General features: G+C 51.9%; 1 protein-coding gene across 2 annotated transcripts in view; it reads left to right on the top strand.

Annotated features, from left to right (window-relative positions):
- Nucleotides 1-17,156, top strand: part of EFL1 (elongation factor like GTPase 1) — a 121,269-nt gene that overhangs the window by 9,900 nt on the left and 94,213 nt on the right. For both annotated transcript variants that reach the window (XM_042987923.1, XM_042987924.1), the window contains exons 5-7: nt 6,426-6,559; nt 8,175-8,312; nt 9,802-10,016. In XM_042987923.1, coding sequence (XP_042843857.1) covers nt 6,426-6,559; nt 8,175-8,312; nt 9,802-10,016 — 487 coding nt within the window. The remainder of the gene's footprint in view (nt 1-6,425; nt 6,560-8,174; nt 8,313-9,801; nt 10,017-17,156) is intronic.

Here is a 17,156-nt window from a genome sequence, read left to right as displayed (position 1 = left end):
TTGACTGCAGGTCAAACATTTTCCTCTTAAGATAACGCTTTTCTTTGTGAAGCATTCCGTTGGTGGCAGGCGTAAGAAAATGGGTGCGTGGGATCCTGGGCCGGAAGCCTCAGATACGGGATTTTGTGTGATCGTCACAGTGGCTCTGGAGACACGTACTACCCTCATTTTACATACGTACCGAGTGGAGTTCGCGGAGTTTCAGGAACTTTCCCGGGGAGAGAGTGGCCAGCATGGGGCAGTGGTCCTGGGAACCACGTGCTTACGCCCCCAGCTCGCTCAGCTGGGCCCGGGTCTGGAGGAGGCGGGTCAGTGCAGACCGTGGCCGGCGGCTCCCGAGGCCGGCGGCTCCCGTCCACGAGGGATCGCGGGGGCTACGTACAGATGTCTGGGGCCAGCGTCAACCACGTGCCCGCTGCGCTCGGTCACTGCCCTCGATGGAAGCCTCTCCAGTGTCTCTTCCGCACGTTTCTGTGGCTTTACCGCCCTCCGTCAGCCTCCCTCTGCTCCTTTCCTTCCCGAAACTTACACTCTGCAGACGTTCCAAGGGAAACCGGCATCCCTGCCTCCTTGCCGTCTTGTCGTTGCCAATCTCTCCGCCGCCTCCAGGCTGTTTTCCCAGGACACTGCTCTGCCTGTCCTTCTTTCCGGTGAACGCTGCTCCTTCCTCCCGCATCTGTCTCTGGGGTGAGACGCGGGGTTGCCATTCTCTTCGTTCCCTGGTCCTAGTTCAAAGCTTAATTCTTCCAGCCTTGTTTTTTTTTTTTTTTAAATTAATTAATTTATTTTTTAATGTGTATTTATTTTTGAGACAGAGAGAGAGACAGAGCATGAACGGGGGAGGGTCAGAGAGAGGGAGACACAGAATCCGAAACAGGCTCCAGGCTCTGAGTGGTCAGCACAGAGCCCGACGCGGGGCTCGAACTCACGGACCGTGAGATCATGACCTGAGCCGAAGTCGGCCGCTTAACCGACTGAGCCACCCAGGCGCCCCATCTTCCAGCCTTGTTTTAACACCCCATCTCTTTTGAGACTCATCCCGTCTAACCGCTCTCGTCTTTCTTGTCCTAGTCGGCTCCTGATGACGGTGCCTGCTTGTTAGTGACTTTGGGGCCTGGCTCATAATTTCCCTTTTTACCCAAATCTGTCAAGTTCACCTTCACCGTGCCCGACAGTGGCGTCTCCGGCAGCGTGGGCTCCTGCTTCTCCACTCGCTCGCTGTCAGGGCTCCTTTCTAGATTGTAGCCTTGCCTGGAACTACCCATGGTGACGTTTCAGGATCGAAGGCTCCCTTGCCCCCAGTCCTGATTCTCTCCCGCTCTCGCCTGTGTGGTCAGGCACCCATTCTCTGACTTGATGATGTTCATGAGTGCCCTTCATTCACTCCCGGCCTCTGACAGCCCGGATTTGTCATTCTGCCGGCAGTCTCTCCAAGGTCCTCGGTGTCTTTGCTCCCTCGGCCTTCGGTCTTACTTCTCCTGGCAAAACTCTGATCCTTGACACAGCCAGCTCTACACCTTTTCCTCCCATCCCGGCTGGGGTCCCGGCCGGTCCGCGGGGCTGTGGCACTTCCCTCTCTCCTCTGCCGGGTCTCGTGTGTTCTCTCCAGCGGGCCATTGGAACCTCCTTCTGGACCCCCGCCCACCTCCCTTTCCCTCCCTCAACCTCAGCTGGCATCCTTACCTGCTGGGTCCCACAAATGGAAAAGATTCAGCTGCTTGCCAGCTGAAATTTGCCACACCTCAAAACGTAATGGTAGTAGTTTTTTTTTTTTTTTTTATGTTTATTTATTTTTGAGAGAGAGAGAGAGAGAGAGAGAGAGACAGAGAGAGAGAGAGACACAGAATCTGAAGCAGGCTCCAGGCTCTGAGCTGTCAGCACAGAACCTGACGCGGGGCTTGAACCCACAGACCACGAGATCATGACCTGAGCCGAAGCCGGCCGCTCAACCGACTGAGCCACCCAGGTGCCCCAAAATGTAATGGTATTAGTATATTTGCTTACTCTTCTCCTGTTACCACGGAAGGGCTGTGCTCTGGACTTGGGTCCTATGGAGTGTCTTCTCTCCTGTAACTTCATCCTCTCTGCTTCTAAGGATGCTCAAGGCTGCCTCATCTTTAGAAAGATGACGTTCATACATCCTTCTAGCCCCATGTCCCCTGTGCTGTCCTGGTCAAAGGTGTGCTGCTGTCACTCAGCTCCTTGACCCTGGGACCCGCACCTTATTCGTGGCACATGCGACCAGTAAAATTGAGTAAGAGGCCATGGTCCCTGACCTTCCCTCCAGGGTGAAGTAAACAGATTCCAAGCAAGTTGCCAAGTTTGGAACCCTTACGTAGGTTCCGAGAAACGAAGTCGACCTTTTTCTTATGCAAGGCTTCTTTATCCTGGTTCCTACTCATACATCCTTTTGAGCGAAAATGCCAGTGATGGACGAATCAAGACGGCGTGGACGTGTCGTTACTAGATTTACTCCCCACGCAGCAGGGTTTCAAAGGCGGAGAAGCTCTCCGTGATGTCAGTTCAGGATGTGGCCACGGGCTGAGCTGCGGTGTCGGTGGGCACACGCAGAGCCCAGGGCCGGTGAGGTAAAGCGTAGCCAGGGGAGGCCCACGTGTGGTCTGACCTGTTTCGTGCTGGGAGGAGTCTGGAGAGGACTTCGGGATGGGCCGTGCGGCAAGAAGCCTCATTTGTCGGCCATTCAGGGTTGCATGTGGATCACTGTTTCCTCCCTCCTCCCTAAACCACCTCACGTTTGACATTTTTGCTGGCGGGGTCAACCACCCATGATCTCTTCCTGTAACAGCCTTCTCACGAGCACACGCTCAGTTCTCCTGCTGGGACCTGTTCCCTTGTCAGCAGATGGGAGAGAAAATGCATCGCGTGGTTCCGTGAAATAAGCCATATCGGTTGATCTTACGTGATTTTATGCATTAATTTAAGATATAAAAAGGGACGACTGTGGGATCTCCTGTGGAAGCCTGTGGCTGCCATATAGTTGGGGTAAATTCATGTCCGTGAGTGTTCCGTGTTCTAGGCGACGTCCTCAGAAACACGGTCTCATGGCCCCGGTTCTGCCTGTGTTCACGACACTTCTGTTGTGGGAAGTAGCATTCTCCCGGTGTGCTGGGGCATAAAGACGCCTGTGTGATGCGCACATCATCGTCCACGAGAGGAGTGTGTCTCTTCCTTCGTTTGAAGGCACGTTTTCTCTCCTCAGCTTTCCGTGTGTGTGTTGGCCAACATCTCCAGTGTTTTGGGGATTGAATGTGGCCTTACGGGAAGTTTCCCTCTTCGCAGGGATCTTTGGCAGGTGCTCGTGACAGATGTGCGTCTTCAAATGAAACGATGATCCGTGGTGCTTTAAAACTGGAGGACTCACGGGCAAGGGAGACATTATTTTCCCATAACTCCCTAATGGCAGAAATTTTGTGGGAGGTGCCTCCCATGATTAACTTCAGGTCTTCCAACTTTTTCTTTTCCCCAGTTGCCCGGAACGTTTAAAAAAAAAAAAAAAAAAAAAAAAAAAAAAAAAAAAAAAGGATTGGTGCTCTGCTGATTAGACCAGTGCCTGAAATGAAGGAGCATATTTTGGAAGGCCTGGGATGGACGGTTTAATGCTTTAGCAGGAGTCCGTCCTGTGCACAGCTTCAGGAGTGAGGGACAAATCAGAAAGATCATTTAGGGGGTGCCTGGGTGGCTCAGTCGGGCATCTGACTTCAGCTCAGGTCATGATACCACATTCCATGAGTTCGAGCCCCGCGTCGGGCTCTGTGCTGACAGCTCGGAGCCCGGGGCCTGCTTCGGATTCCGTGTCTCCCTCTCTGTGCCCCTTTTCTGCCCAGGGAAACAAGTCAGGGAGGCACAGTGTGGCTGAAGACGGCGGACCAGTTGTGCTTACTGGCTTTCTTCCCCCTCTGAGGGACATTGGATTTCTTTTCCCTACTTTTGACATTGAGTTTGAAGGTATTAAGATGAAAATAGTTGTTGCGAGTCAGAGACCAGCCCTGTGCTGAGCTCGGCACTCGTCAGCCATGTGACTGAGGAGGGCGCTGGTCTTCCCCCATCAGACACACTGGGGAGGTCGGACAGGCTTCTGTGTTGCAGGGCTTCTCGAGCCTTTACTAGGGTGTATGTGCGTGGTGAGCCTCTTCCTCACCCCTCCACCCTGCCACCGCATTTCCCAAAGGGTTTTGATCACGCACTTTTTTTCCCACGTATGCAAGTGAAAACACTTGGTGTATTCCTGGCTTTCTGTTGTTTTCTAGATCTGGACTTGCTGTCCCTGAATGAGTTTCAGGGGGTCTGGATTTAGATGCCTCATTAGAGGAGTATAGACAGACAGATGGCTAGATAGATAGGTATGTTTGTTTTTTCTGGGTGTTACCTCGAAGTTTCTGTAACCCCAGTAAAAGGCAAGAGCCCGAGGAAGGAAGCCCGAGGTTTCTCTGGGAGTGCATTTTTAAATTCTGTAAAGAACCTGACAGCAGACACGGTCTCTGCAAGTTCTGGATCCGATCCGGGTATTCCCGGGCTTCAAGGTGCTTACAGTTGTCCCACACTGGAGTCTGGAGTTCATCCAAATGAACGAGCCGGGGTTCCCCAGCTGCACAACATAAAGGAGTCAAGACCTCCGTGTCAGACAGACCTGGGCGTGTTTCTGGCCAGCTACTCAGTGACCTTGGGTACCTACCTCTCCTCCCTTCAGGGGCGTGCTTCTCTAGGAAATGAAGGGTTAGGCTAGGAGAATGCAGAGAGATTTTAGGCGTCTCACGGCTTCTGTTTCACGTGACGGGAGCTGATAGGACCCTGGACTCCCTTGCCGCTGCTCATTTTCCTCTGGCTTATTCTATAGAGAGCATGGGCTTATCCCAGAGGGTGCTGTGAGTCCTGACAGTAAGGCCCCACTGAGACCCGGGGCCACTGACCCAGGGCCCGGGGTCTTTGACAGCTTTGGTCTTCTTTGGAGCTGTCCAGGTCCTCTGTCTGCTCAGAGCCCTCCCCGGTGGGGGCAGCGGAGCCAGAAATCCGTGTAAAGCAATTTGCACGAGAAGACCGGGAACACGTTGCGGGTGGGGATGTGTAAGAAGCAGCCTGTTGCTAATTGATGGCGGTCTCTCCCACTGAGCCCCAGTGCGCCTTGGAATCCTTAACCCGGTGCTCAGAAGTCCCCGACCGGTGGAGTCTGGGCAGGAGAGATGAACCTGGTGCCGTCCTGAGTGGGGTGGTTAAAGTATGTGTTTGGGGTCTGCCAGGTTTAACTGCCACACGACCATTTTAAACTCTTTGATCTCAGGCGGTTTTCCTTGGATTGCATTCTACCTAGAAGTCCTTGAGAAGGACGCTGAGCTCTTCCGTGCCCGAGTTTCCCGCTCTGTGCAATCAGGCTCGTGGTAGCGACAACCTCAAAGGGTGGTGGGCTGGTAAACGCAGGACAGTGTGTGTAGAATGCTTGGGGCGGAGCCAGGCCCTGAGAGTCCAAGGACAGGGGCCCTGGCCGTGCCCCCTGTGGTGGTGGTCACTCTTAGCCCCGTCCCCTGGGGCGCAAGGCACGTCGTCGGTGTTCCAGCTGGATGGGGGGAAACGGGTCTAAATGGCCTTCCAGGTGTAAGTCCGGCCCTTGGGTTCCGGAGTAGTTCTGGAGCCCGTGGTTTCTTTAACTGCGATCTGGCGTGACATGTCTGTGCCCTAGGGTGACTCATCGGCCTGGCCTGTCTGGAACTGACTTAGGGGTGTTAATGGGATGTGGGACTGACTTGGGGTGTGATAGAACAGGGACTTTCAGGGCTTGGGACAAATCGCACGGTCATCGCCCTCCTAAAAGCTGAATGGTCTTCTTCCTCGTGAGGCCTCAAGGGGGTGATCCGCGTGTGCACGCGGCACGTAGCGCACTGCTCGACGCGTAGTGACTCCCCGGATTTGCGTGTCTAAGTCTCAGATTCACACCCTGCTCTCTGCGAGCTTGTAGGGAAGCAGCGGCCACGTGCTTCGTGTCTTTTGAGTCGGCATTTCCTGTGTGGGCCCCTCTTGACCAGCTTTTACACCCAGGCGTCGTTTTCTGCCGGTCTCCACTTCCAACCTGTAGAGCGAATGTGGTAATGTTCACCTCACGGGGCCCTGCTGAGGGTTCGGTAACGTGGGATTGCGCGTCCTGAGGCCCGTCTAGCACAGTGCCTGGCTCACGGAAGCCCTTAGTAAGCGGCCCCTTTTAGAAGAACGAAGTCCGGCAATGTTAGGGAGAGATGCCCCTTGGGGTCGGAGGTCCGTTGGTGGGAACCCCCACGTCGGGGCGACGGTGGTGGGTCGACCCGTTTGGCTTCTTTAGCTCTACTGTGTCTCGCGGCCCCTTTCTCATTGTGAATGCCTGGGAGGGAGCGCTGTGTGCCCGCACGACGGAAAATGTGTGTTTTCTGGCTCTGTTGTAGGTGGTGAGGACTACCTGATTAACCTCATAGACTCTCCAGGACACGTGGACTTCTCCTCCGAGGTGTCCACGGCCGTGCGCGTGTGTGACGGCTGCATCATCGTGGTCGATGCTGTGGAAGGAGTCTGCCCACAGGTAGTAGGTCCTGATGTGGGGATCTGTCACTGGGTGAGGAGGGCGGGGCCGGGGGGGAGGGACTCCGCACGGACGGCTCTGTGCCATTCTGGACATTCTGCTGGCGGAAAGTTGGCTGTACGTTTCATTCGAGAACGTTCTGTGATGGAGTCAGTCACCCGCATCTTGAAGGGATCATAGCGACGATGACCGTCCCTTTCAGTACTTGGCAGTGTCTACGATGCCCTCTCAGAGAGGATCCGGCCAAGTCTGGGGGTATTGAACTTGAGGATTCTCATGAGAGGTCGTCGATGGCAAGAGGCCAATCCAGCTGTCCCCCGCGTGAGATTCTCTTCTGTGGGCTTCTTGGGCTGTGGTTCCACCCCCGCCACCTCCCCCACCGCCCCCTCCCTCTCCCCCCGCCTCAGTGGGAAAGGAGGGGGTGTGTGGTGGGACACCTGGCCTTTACGGTAGCTCTCCAGGCTCTGTTCTTATAAGGCCTTGTTTGGAGGCCTTACGTTTTATCTTATAAAACGCCGTCACCTTTGTATCCTACTTCTTAACATGCCCTCGTACGTTTTACTATTAAAAAAATTTTGGGGCGCCTGGGTGGCTCAGTTGGTTGAGCGTCCAACTTCGGCTCAGGTCACGATCCCGTGGTCTGAGTTCGAGCCCCTCGTTGGGCCCTGTGCTGACGGCTCGGAGCCTGGAGCCTGCTTCGGATTCTGTGTCTCCCTCTCTCTCTGCCCCTCCCCTGCTCATGCTCTGTCTCTGTCTGTCACAAAAATAAATAAAACATTAAAAAAAAATTAAAAAAAAATTATTTTTAAGTTTATTATTTTTGAGACAGTGTGCAAGCGGGGAGGGGCAGAGAGAGGGAGACACAGAATCCGAGGAGGCTCCAGGTTCTGAGCTGTCAGCACAGAGCCCGACGCGGGGCTCAAACTCACGGACCGCGAGATCATGACCTGAGCTGAAGTCGGCCGCTTAACCGACTGAGCCACCCAGGCGCCCCAATATTTTTAAAGAAGGATAATAAAAGGTTTAAATTACTCAGATGGAGGAAATTTGATAATTGCAAGAAGTTGTGCTGTAATTGTCCTGTTGCTTCCCCTCCGAGCCCTGAGGGCTCAGGTCCCCTGACTTGCGAGACAGAGCCTTCGTCTCTGTCCTGAAAGGATAGTGGTGTTAATGCACCTGACTTCAGAATAGCAGAGCAGCGGTTCGCTCTGAGAGGGGATTGTGGGCAGGAAGGTGTGCGTGGGCCTCCTGGGGGAAGGCTCTGTTTTTGGGGGCCTGTGTGTTGGCAATATGAGCATTTGTTTTCTAGTTGTTCAGAAAAGTGTGTGCGTGTGTATAATTCCACCAAACTCTGCTATTTTCTGCACAACTTACCCTTCTTAAATAACTTGTCAGTTCCGCAAAGGCAAAGACCGTTTCTTGTCTGTAGCTCTTTCCCTCTGTGTCACGGACACAGAGTCCGTGCTAAGTGCTTAGTGAGCGCGCCTGTGTGAACGGTGTTGTCTGAGTTGTGATAAAGGAGTATGCAAATGAGCTGATTGTTAATCAGGGTCTTTTAAGGTGCTTTAATTATTTCGAATCGTGAGTTTCACATTTTCTTTTCTGTTTTCACCAGACACAAGCCGTTCTGCGACAAGCCTGGCTTGAGAACATCCGTCCGGTTTTAGTGATTAATAAGATAGATCGCCTGATAGTGGAGCTGAAATTCACCCCCCAGGAGGCCTATTCTCACCTCAAGAATATCCTAGAGCAGGTATTTCATCCTTCCCTTCCACGTTTTAAAACTCGGGGCTCAAAGAAGAGTTGTAAGGAAGTTGCTAAGTTGAGAATAACGCGTTGCCACAGAACTTCACTTTTACGCAGCGTTTCCATCTGAGATCCCCATGTGTTGGAGTCCTCGTGCTGCAACAGGGGACACGGGACACGCCTCCCATCAGGAGCCCCTCCGTCTCCTGGAGGCATCCTCGGGTACAAAGCGTGGATAATAGAATTAGTGCTGTCCTTTAAAATCTTGTAGTTTGGTTCCAAACTGAAGCAATATTAGGAGGCTTTTCTTTTTTTTTTGTTTGTTTGTTTTGTTTTTTTAGCATCTGTTTTTCGATAACATTTTACCCAGTCATTCATTTATTTCCCCAGCCGACATTTACATAGCTGCGTGTTGAACGGTGAATTCTGGGATGTCCTTTGTGTGATAGGGGTGCGAATGTGACTACAGGTCAGAATCCCTGTTTTCGAAGATCTCGCAGCGGTGGGGAGGCTTTAAGGAGAACTTTGGAGAACATGCGAAGCCCCAGGCGTGGTTTTGAGGGCCACCACACCCAGACTGGGTCAGGAGCGGGGAGGGTCAGGCAGAGTGGCAGCAGAAGCTTCAAGATGGAAAAAGGTGGGGATATGGCCGGGGCGTTCAGGAAAGAGGGGATGAGACGTGCAAGGTTGTAAACGCCAGAAAGAGCACGATACGCTGGTCCTACCTGGAGAACGAGATCGCGTGCGGCAGAGGCAGGAGGTGGCAGTCGGAAGGGATCTGGGGCTTAGATTATGGCGACCCTCGTGTGCCAGGCGTGAGGCTTTGAACTTTGTTCAGGACGGTGGGGCACCCCTGAGGAGGCCAACTGAGAATATTTCTCGGCCGGAGGGAGGAGACGATCAGAGTAGAGCGGCGCAGGAGAGTGGCTCAGTGGATCCGGTGCCCCCTGGAGGCGGACCGGCGTGGCCCCGCCCGGGCCAGCGGCCTTTGCAGCCGTGAACGGGCTGACAGGTTGCAATTGGGGTAGCTTGCAGGATTTCTGAATAAAATGTTCCATTTTCTCTCTGCGGTAGGAAATGAGGTGGTGACTTGGGAGGGGAAGAGGCGGGGACTGGTGGCCGGGAAGGGGGCCTGACGAGAGCGGAGAGAAGTCCAGGTGTGAGAGCTGGCGGGGCGAGCGGGGGCTCAGCCTCTGAACTAGCCTGTGAACTCACTGGGGACCGTGAGTCCCTCTGACGCCAGGCCCGGCGCTAGAGACAGGCCGCAGACACCGCCCCCTCGTGTCGGCGTGACATTCCCAGTCACGGAGGTGACCTTTCCGAAGCTTCCGGTTTAGTCTCGCTGGGCTCGGAAGGAGAGGGCTGTGAGTTGGTCAGTGTCGTGCGCCTCACCTCCGCCCGTGGGTGCTTCCCGGGAGCCCGGCGTGACCGGTGATGCCCGACCGCGCGTCTCCTACGCCTCCGAGTGACGTTCCACCTTTCACCGTCTCTCCTAGATTAACGCGCTCACGGGAGCTCTTTTTACTTCGAAAGTCCTAGAAGAGAGAGCAGAGAGAGAGACTGAGTCCCAGGTGAATCCAGGTTCTGAGCGAGGAGAGCAAGTGTATGACTGGAGCGCTGGGTTGGAGGACACGGACGATTCTCACCTCTACTTCTCTCCGGATCAGGGCGGTGTGGTGTTTGCCAGTGCGGTAGACGGCTGGGGCTTCGGGTAAGTGTCCGAGCCTCCCGAGCTCCCCTCGGGGACTGTGTGTAAGGCTGGTCTTCTCCGTGGAGCTTCTTGTTTGGCCACGATCACCGACGCGTATGTAGTTGCGAGAAAGGCTAGAGCCGTCCTGTACCCGGGACCCAGTACCCGCCGCCCCGCCCCCGCCCCCGCCCCGCGCTGATGTCGACGTCGATACAGCGCGTCACAGCAAAGACCCCCTCACGTGCCCACGCCCGCTTCCTCGCACCCCCGGCCCCACCTGCACCCTCGCGGTCGCCAATGTCTTCCATCTTTGTAAGGTGTCGTTTCAAGGATGTCATAGAACCAGAATCAAACGCTCTGCAGCCTTCTCTGGATTGGCTTTGTCACTCGGTGTAATTGTCCAGAGACTTAACTAGGTTGTTGCACGTGTCGGCAGTCGGTTCCTTTTTGTTGCTTAGTAGCGTCCCCCGGTGCGGACCTACCACGGTTTAACTGTTCACACATTGGAGGACACCTGGCTCTTTTCCAGTTTGGGGCCGTTCTGCGGGAAGCTGCCACAGGCATGCCCGGACGCTCGGGTAGGTGTTTCGGGGACACGAGTTCTCATTTCTCTGTGGTCAACGCGCAGGAGTGCTTTTGCTAGGTCGTGTGGCAGCCGTGTGTTGTGTGCTTAGCGTCGAGCTGTTTTCCCGAGGGGGCGAACCATTTCACGTCCCGGCCGGCAGCGTCTGAGTGACTGGTCTGGATTCTCCACGTGTCACCACCGTTTGGCGTGGTCACTTTTTTTTTTTTTTTTTAAGCCATCCTGACACGGGTGTGTATTGGAACGTGACCGCGGTCTTCATCGTGTTTTCCTGACCGCCGGTCTGGTGGCACATCGTTCCGTGTGCCGATGTGTCACCGATTTGTCACCCGGGTATCCGTGGGAGAGATGTCTTTTCGTGGCCTTTGCTCGTTTTCTTCTCTGTTTTCTTTCTTTTTTAATTGCGGTATAAATGACATACAACGTCATATTAGTTGAATGCGTCTCTATTTGTATATACTGTGAAATGGTCACCACGATAAGTGTAGTTAACTGTACATAGTTACAGAACAGGACTGTTGTCTTGCGATCGGACTTTTAAGGTTGACTCTCTTGGGAGCTTTAAAATCTGCAGTGCAGGGGGCGCCTGGGTGGCTCAGTCGGTTAAGCATCTGACTTTGGCTCAGGTGATGATCTCACGGTTCGTGATTTCAAGCCCCACATCGGGCTCTGTGCTGACAGCAAGGAGCCTTCTTGGGATTCTCTCCCTCTCTCCCTCTCTCCCTCTCTCCCTCTCCCCCTCTCTCCCTCTCCCTCTCTCCCTCCCTCCCTCCCTCCCTCTCTCTCTCTCTCTCCCCGCCCTTCTTGCTTGCTCTCTCTCTCTCTTTCCCTCTCTCCCCCCCCTTCTTGCTTGCTCTCTCTCTCTCTCTCAAAATAAATTAACATTAAAAGTCAAGTCTGAGAACTCTGCATGGCCCCTAGATCCTGAAGATTTTCTCTCAGTTTTTTCTAAAAGTTTTATGGTTTTACTTTCTGCATTTAAGTCTGTGATCTAGGGGCGCCTGGGTGGCTCAGTTGGTTGGGCGGTTGACTTCAGCTCAGGTCATGATCTCGCGGTCGGTGAGTTCGAGCCCTGCGTCGGGCTCTGTGCTGACAGCTCGGAGCCTGGAGCCTGTTTCAGATTCTGTGTCTCCCTCTCTCTCTGACCCTCCCCCGTTCATGCTGTGTCTCTCTCTGTCTCAAAAATAAATAAACGTTAAAAAAAAATTAAAAAAAAAAATTAATAAGTCTGTGATCCATTCCGAGTTAATTTTCTGTGTAAGACGTGAGACTAGGGTCCAAGTTCTTTGTTTTTGGCTATGGATGTCTGAGTACTCCAGCACCCTTATGCCTCCTCCATTGAATTGTTTTTGTACCTTTGTCAAAATCGGTTGGACATACTTGTGTGGCTGTTTCTGAGTGTTCCGTTTCATTGATCTATGTGTCTGTCTTTCCGCCAGTAGCACCTAATCTCGATTACTGTGAGAACCTAGTTAAGTCTCGAAATTGGGTAGATTGTGTCTGCTCACGTTCCGCTTTTTGGAAGTGGTTTCTGCTGTTTGAGGATCTGTGCCTTTCCATATGCATTTTATAATAATCTTTGCCTGTATCTGCAAAAAACTTTTGTTAGGATTTATATTGAAAATGCACGGGGAAACCTCTATATCAATTTGAGGAGAAGTGACATCTTTACGACGTCTCTTCTAATGCAGGAACACTCATTTTGTTTTTAGATTTTCTTTGATTTCTTTCGTTAGCATTTTGTACTTTTCATCGTATGAGGCTTGTACATGTTGTATTGGTTCTGCACCTAAGTTTTCATTGTTTTTGAGCGATTATAAATGGTATTATGTTTTTAATTTTGGTGTTCACCTATTCATCCCTACTTTTTGGAAATACAGTTAATTGATTTTTGTATGCTAATCTTGTATACCGTGACCTTGCTAAACTCACATACTGGAGTTTTCCCTAGGTTCCTTGGGACTTTCTACAAGACAGTCACCTCGTCTGCAAATAGGGACTGCTTTATTTCCTCCTTCACTGTGCTGCTTTCTTCTTTCCTTGCCTTACTGTGTTGGCAAGAGCTTCCAGGACTGTTGGAAGAGTGGGGAGACTAGACATCCTTGCCTCGTTCTGATCTGAGTGGGAACGTGCTCAGTCTTTCACCATTTTGTAGGTTATTTTTAAATGTTCTTTAGAAAAATTTTGTTTTTAAAAAGGGGGGATGCGCCTGGGTGGCTCCGTCAGTTAAGCGTCCGGCTTCGGCTCCCATCTTGATCTCACGGTTCATGGGTTCAAGACCCCCCGTTGGGCTCTGTGCTGATAGCTCAGAGCCTGGAGCCTGTTTCAGATTCTGCGTCTCCCTCTCTCTCTGCCCCTCCCCTGCTCGTTCTCTCTCTGTCTCTCAAAAATAAATAAAAGTCAGGAAAAAAATTTAAACGTTCTTTATCAAGTTGAGGAAATTCCCCTGTATTCCTTTTTTCTCAGTCATCTTTACGGATGTGTGTCAAATTTTGTCAAATGCTTTGTAGCAATTAATATAATCCTATGATTTTTCCTCTTTAACTTGTTAATATAGTGGATTACATTGATTTTTGAACATTGAACCAGTTCTGCATCTCCTTGTGGGTTTTAAGTACAGATGATTTTTTTGGAACTCTATTCTTTGAATATATTTTAAACTTCCTAAGGTACAAAAATGTGTACATGGGAGATCATGAAAAGTCTCCCACCCTGTCCCTTAGGATTTCATTTCATTTCCCCACAAGAAATTACCTCCCTGGCAGTTTCTGGTATATCCTCTGGAGGTTATTTATGAGCAGATACGTTCAGTGTAACGCGTTATGTCTGCACTAGCAGGAGTTCGTGTGGAAAGAAGCCAACTCTGTTGAGAATGTGCACATGCTCGATGTCGACCGAGTAATTTTGCTTAAATTATTTCATTGAATTCTCAGGATGATCCTTTTAAATAGACGTTACGATTTAGTACCTACGACTAAAAGACATCCAGCAATCGTTTGACCTCACTCGGCCACTAAGTGGAAGAAACGATTGACACCGAAGTTTATGCTCTCTTACGTCCGTGGGCTCTCGGTCCTTCTGCAGGCCCCTTCTGGATAGGTACACGCGGGAGCCATGGCATAGTGACGTCAGTTTTAGATTGTGGGAGGCAATAGATAATGTTTCTTAACCACAACCATCACTGACTCGTGGAATCCAAAAATCCAAACATTAAAGAATTACTACTTGGAGAGAAATGTCTGCGCTTGAGTCAACAGCTGTGGGGCCGCAGTGAGGTTCACTCTAGTCGTGGGCTCCGTCTTGCACGTACCGCAGGATGACAGAAGCAGACGCGGTGCGCCGGGTGAGAACAGAGCCCATCGCCAAACGTGTCGGTTTGGAAATGGGAGGGAAGAAGGGATCAGAAATGGACCAGAGCGCACGGCTTGGGAGGAGCCCAGCCAACGTTGGCTGTTCTGTCCGCCTTTTCATAGGAACTTGCCCTCCACTCCCTTTTGACAGAACAGATTTTGCCGTGACAGTGAAATCAGGTCTAATAGCATGATTTTTCCTTGTTGGTTTGCCAGCGGTTGTAGATACCATAGTCCGCTCGGTGCCTGTAAAGGTCATAAGAAAATTCAGAGAATGGATACGACAGACCCGCTGAGAATGTGTACTTTTCACACACGGTTGAGGACTTGGTAGCATCGTCACTTTGGGCCTCAGTTTCCTCTTCTGAAACATAAGAATATTGGGCTCAGATGATTTCTGAAAACTTTTTGAGCTAAAAAGTACAGTGATTGATTCGGTCACATAACCAGTCAGACCTGTTAGTTTCCTGATTTATAAGCGTTTTGCCAGTGAGCCACAGGGTGGGGGGCTCGTCCTTTCCTTGGAGTGATTTCCATAAATAGTGTTAATGTTTTATGCAAATTTTAGTCTGAATCTCAGAAACTGGCGGAAGCCTACTGTGGAAGGAGAAGGGGTGGAGAGAGGCTCGCGCGGATGGAGGGGGGTGGCTGCTGTGTCCCTCACGACCTTGGACATTTTCACGTGCTCTCCGTCAGGGAGCGGGTCGCCCTGTGTTAGGCTGGGTCACCTGCAGACGTCTGTCCGTGCCCGCCGTCGGCAAGCGGATGTGCTGATGTATAGGAAGCTGGTGGTGGAATGAAGGCACTCGAGACAGCGACTGGGGAAGGCGGGCCACCTGGTGTGTCACTGGAGGTGGGGACTGAGCACGTTTCAGAATGGGGAGGTTGACTCTGCAGACTGTCAGGGGCGGGCCAGGATCAGGGTTGGACAAGATAAAGAAGATAGAGAAGTCTGGGTACCACAAATCAATGTTTTAAAAGAATCCCAGAAGCACGAACAGAAATCACACTAGAGATCCCCCTGGTCACAACAGTTAGGACACTAAATGCATGAAATCCCCCACCGAGGAGAGCTTTTGAAAAGAAGGAAATTCCAGGGGTGCCTGGGTGGCTGAGTCACTGAAGAGGCCAAGTCTTGATTTTGGCTCCGGTCGTGATGTTACAGCCCTGAGATCGAGCCTCACGTCAAACTCCGCACTGAACATGGAGCCTGCTTGAATCTCCCTCCCCCTCTCTCCCTCTCTCTCCCCCACTCTTCCCTCTCTGTCCCTCCCCTCTCCCTGTCTCTCCCTCCCCTCTCCCTCTCTCTCCCTCTCCCTCCCCTCTCCCCTCCCTCCCTCTCCTCTCTCCCCTCTCCCCTGTCTCCCCTCTCCCCCCCTTTCTCTCTCTCCACCCCCACTCAAAAAATAATAAAAAATAAGTAAGCAAAGGAGATTCCATTAAAAAAAAACCCAAAGGTTTGCTACACAGAATAGATAAATAGCATAGTTGACAGAGGATAAATACCAAAGCTTTGGCTCAATATGTCAATCAAATGTGAGCAGAAAGAAAGTTCAGCAGTTTTGATGAACAACGCAGAGTTTATAACAAATGTATCGTGGCGTAAGGATCCTTTTTATGTGGATAATGGACAGTTTTCAGTAGTGAAGAGGTTCATTCTCTGTCAGTGATCACAACAACAGAGTGCATGAGACAAAAACAGAAGTAGAGGTAGAAATGTGTATGGCTTCGGGAAGATTTTATATCACAGACCGTTAACAGGTCCAGAGAAACCATAGACCATGTGAATCGCATAATAACTAAAGTCAGAATTTAAGTGTCCGTGAAGAATATACAAAAATCGGTCCTGTATCAGGCAAGAGAAAAAAAAAACAAAACGCAGTTTTGAAAATACTGAAAGTTCACCGTGTTAGTCACACAGTCATTATCTTCAGTTTTAACCACGTAAGAACAGACCCAGGCTTTATCCATTGAGGCCCTGACAGGCATCACCATCACCATCACCATCACCGTAAAGGTTAGGGCTCTCGGGTGGAGTGGGGTTGGAGGCTGTGCTGGGACCTCCGCGGTCTCCCTCCTGGGGGTTCCGGAACGGGGCTGCACGTCTGCGTGGAGGTTTGCACCGTACCCTGCAGGGTCAGGTGTTGATGAGCAGAAAGCCACGGGGAGGTAGGGTCTGCCGACCTGTGTCTGGAGGGGGGGTTCTGTGCCTTGCTCTAAGCGTGCTTAACCACAGGAAGCCGGGAGGGGGTCCCTGGAGTGGGCAGCAGGACAGAGTCTGTTTCTGTTTGGAGGCTCGGGAACTGCGTGCATTCGGCCCCTGGCCTCCTCATATGTGGAGTAGCCCCTGCTCCTGTGAGAGAGACCACTGCTGCTCCTTCCAGCCTTCCACGGCGGGAAAGCTGTCGGTCTGTGCCGTGAGGCACGAATTTACGGAGAGGAGGGGTCCCTCCTTCAAAAATAAAAAAAATTGTAATAGTGTGGCAATGATAATATGGAGCATATGTCTAGAGCGTAGGCAGTTTATAGATATAATAAATGTAAATAACATGGCAATAGAAACTAAAGTTTCGGAAAATTTTTTAAAAACTTCAGCCGAACAAATAGCTGTTGGATCAAACGGGAAATGAAGTTTCTAATCGCCAATTGCTTTGAGGTCGTGGCCCGTCGAGGCCAACTCCGGAGCGTCAGCGGCCTGTAACCGTAGAGCTTGAAGTTTGATTCCCGGTTGGGTGTTTTCTCTCCCTTCGCCCCCAGGGAGGGGGGACACTGGGTGTTTATCTTCAGATTCTGTAGCGCCTGCTTTTGCTTCTAAGCTGCAGCCTGACCCTCGTCACACTGCCGGCTCCGACCATAATTAGTAACTTCCTCCCCTCTGGCCACCTCCTGCTCGTCCCAGGCCTCCGCTGTCGCCGGAGAGTGTCAGCTAACGGGACAAGGTTGCGGTTAACCCCTGGTTCTGGCACGACCGCGGCTGCTGACGGGTGCGTAAAGACTTGTCCGGACTGTGTTGCCTTTGGACTCCTTGTGCGGCGGGAGAACGGCAGGCATCTTCCAAGATGCTGGTACTTTGAGAGTTGGACTCACAGCTCACGCTCAGTAGGCTGTTCCCCGCAGAGAAGAGATTTTTTCCCCTAGGTCTTCCGTCCGGATGGCACCGACATTATATACGGTGCCCTTAATTGTCTGGTTATTGCTCTCACGTGGCCGGGGAGCGAAGCTGGTGCC

This window comes from Panthera tigris, chromosome B3, assembly GCF_018350195.1.
Source record: "Panthera tigris isolate Pti1 chromosome B3, P.tigris_Pti1_mat1.1, whole genome shotgun sequence".
Taxonomy (NCBI): Eukaryota; Metazoa; Chordata; class Mammalia; order Carnivora; family Felidae; genus Panthera; species Panthera tigris.
This window is presented reverse-complemented; position numbering and strand designations above follow the sequence as displayed.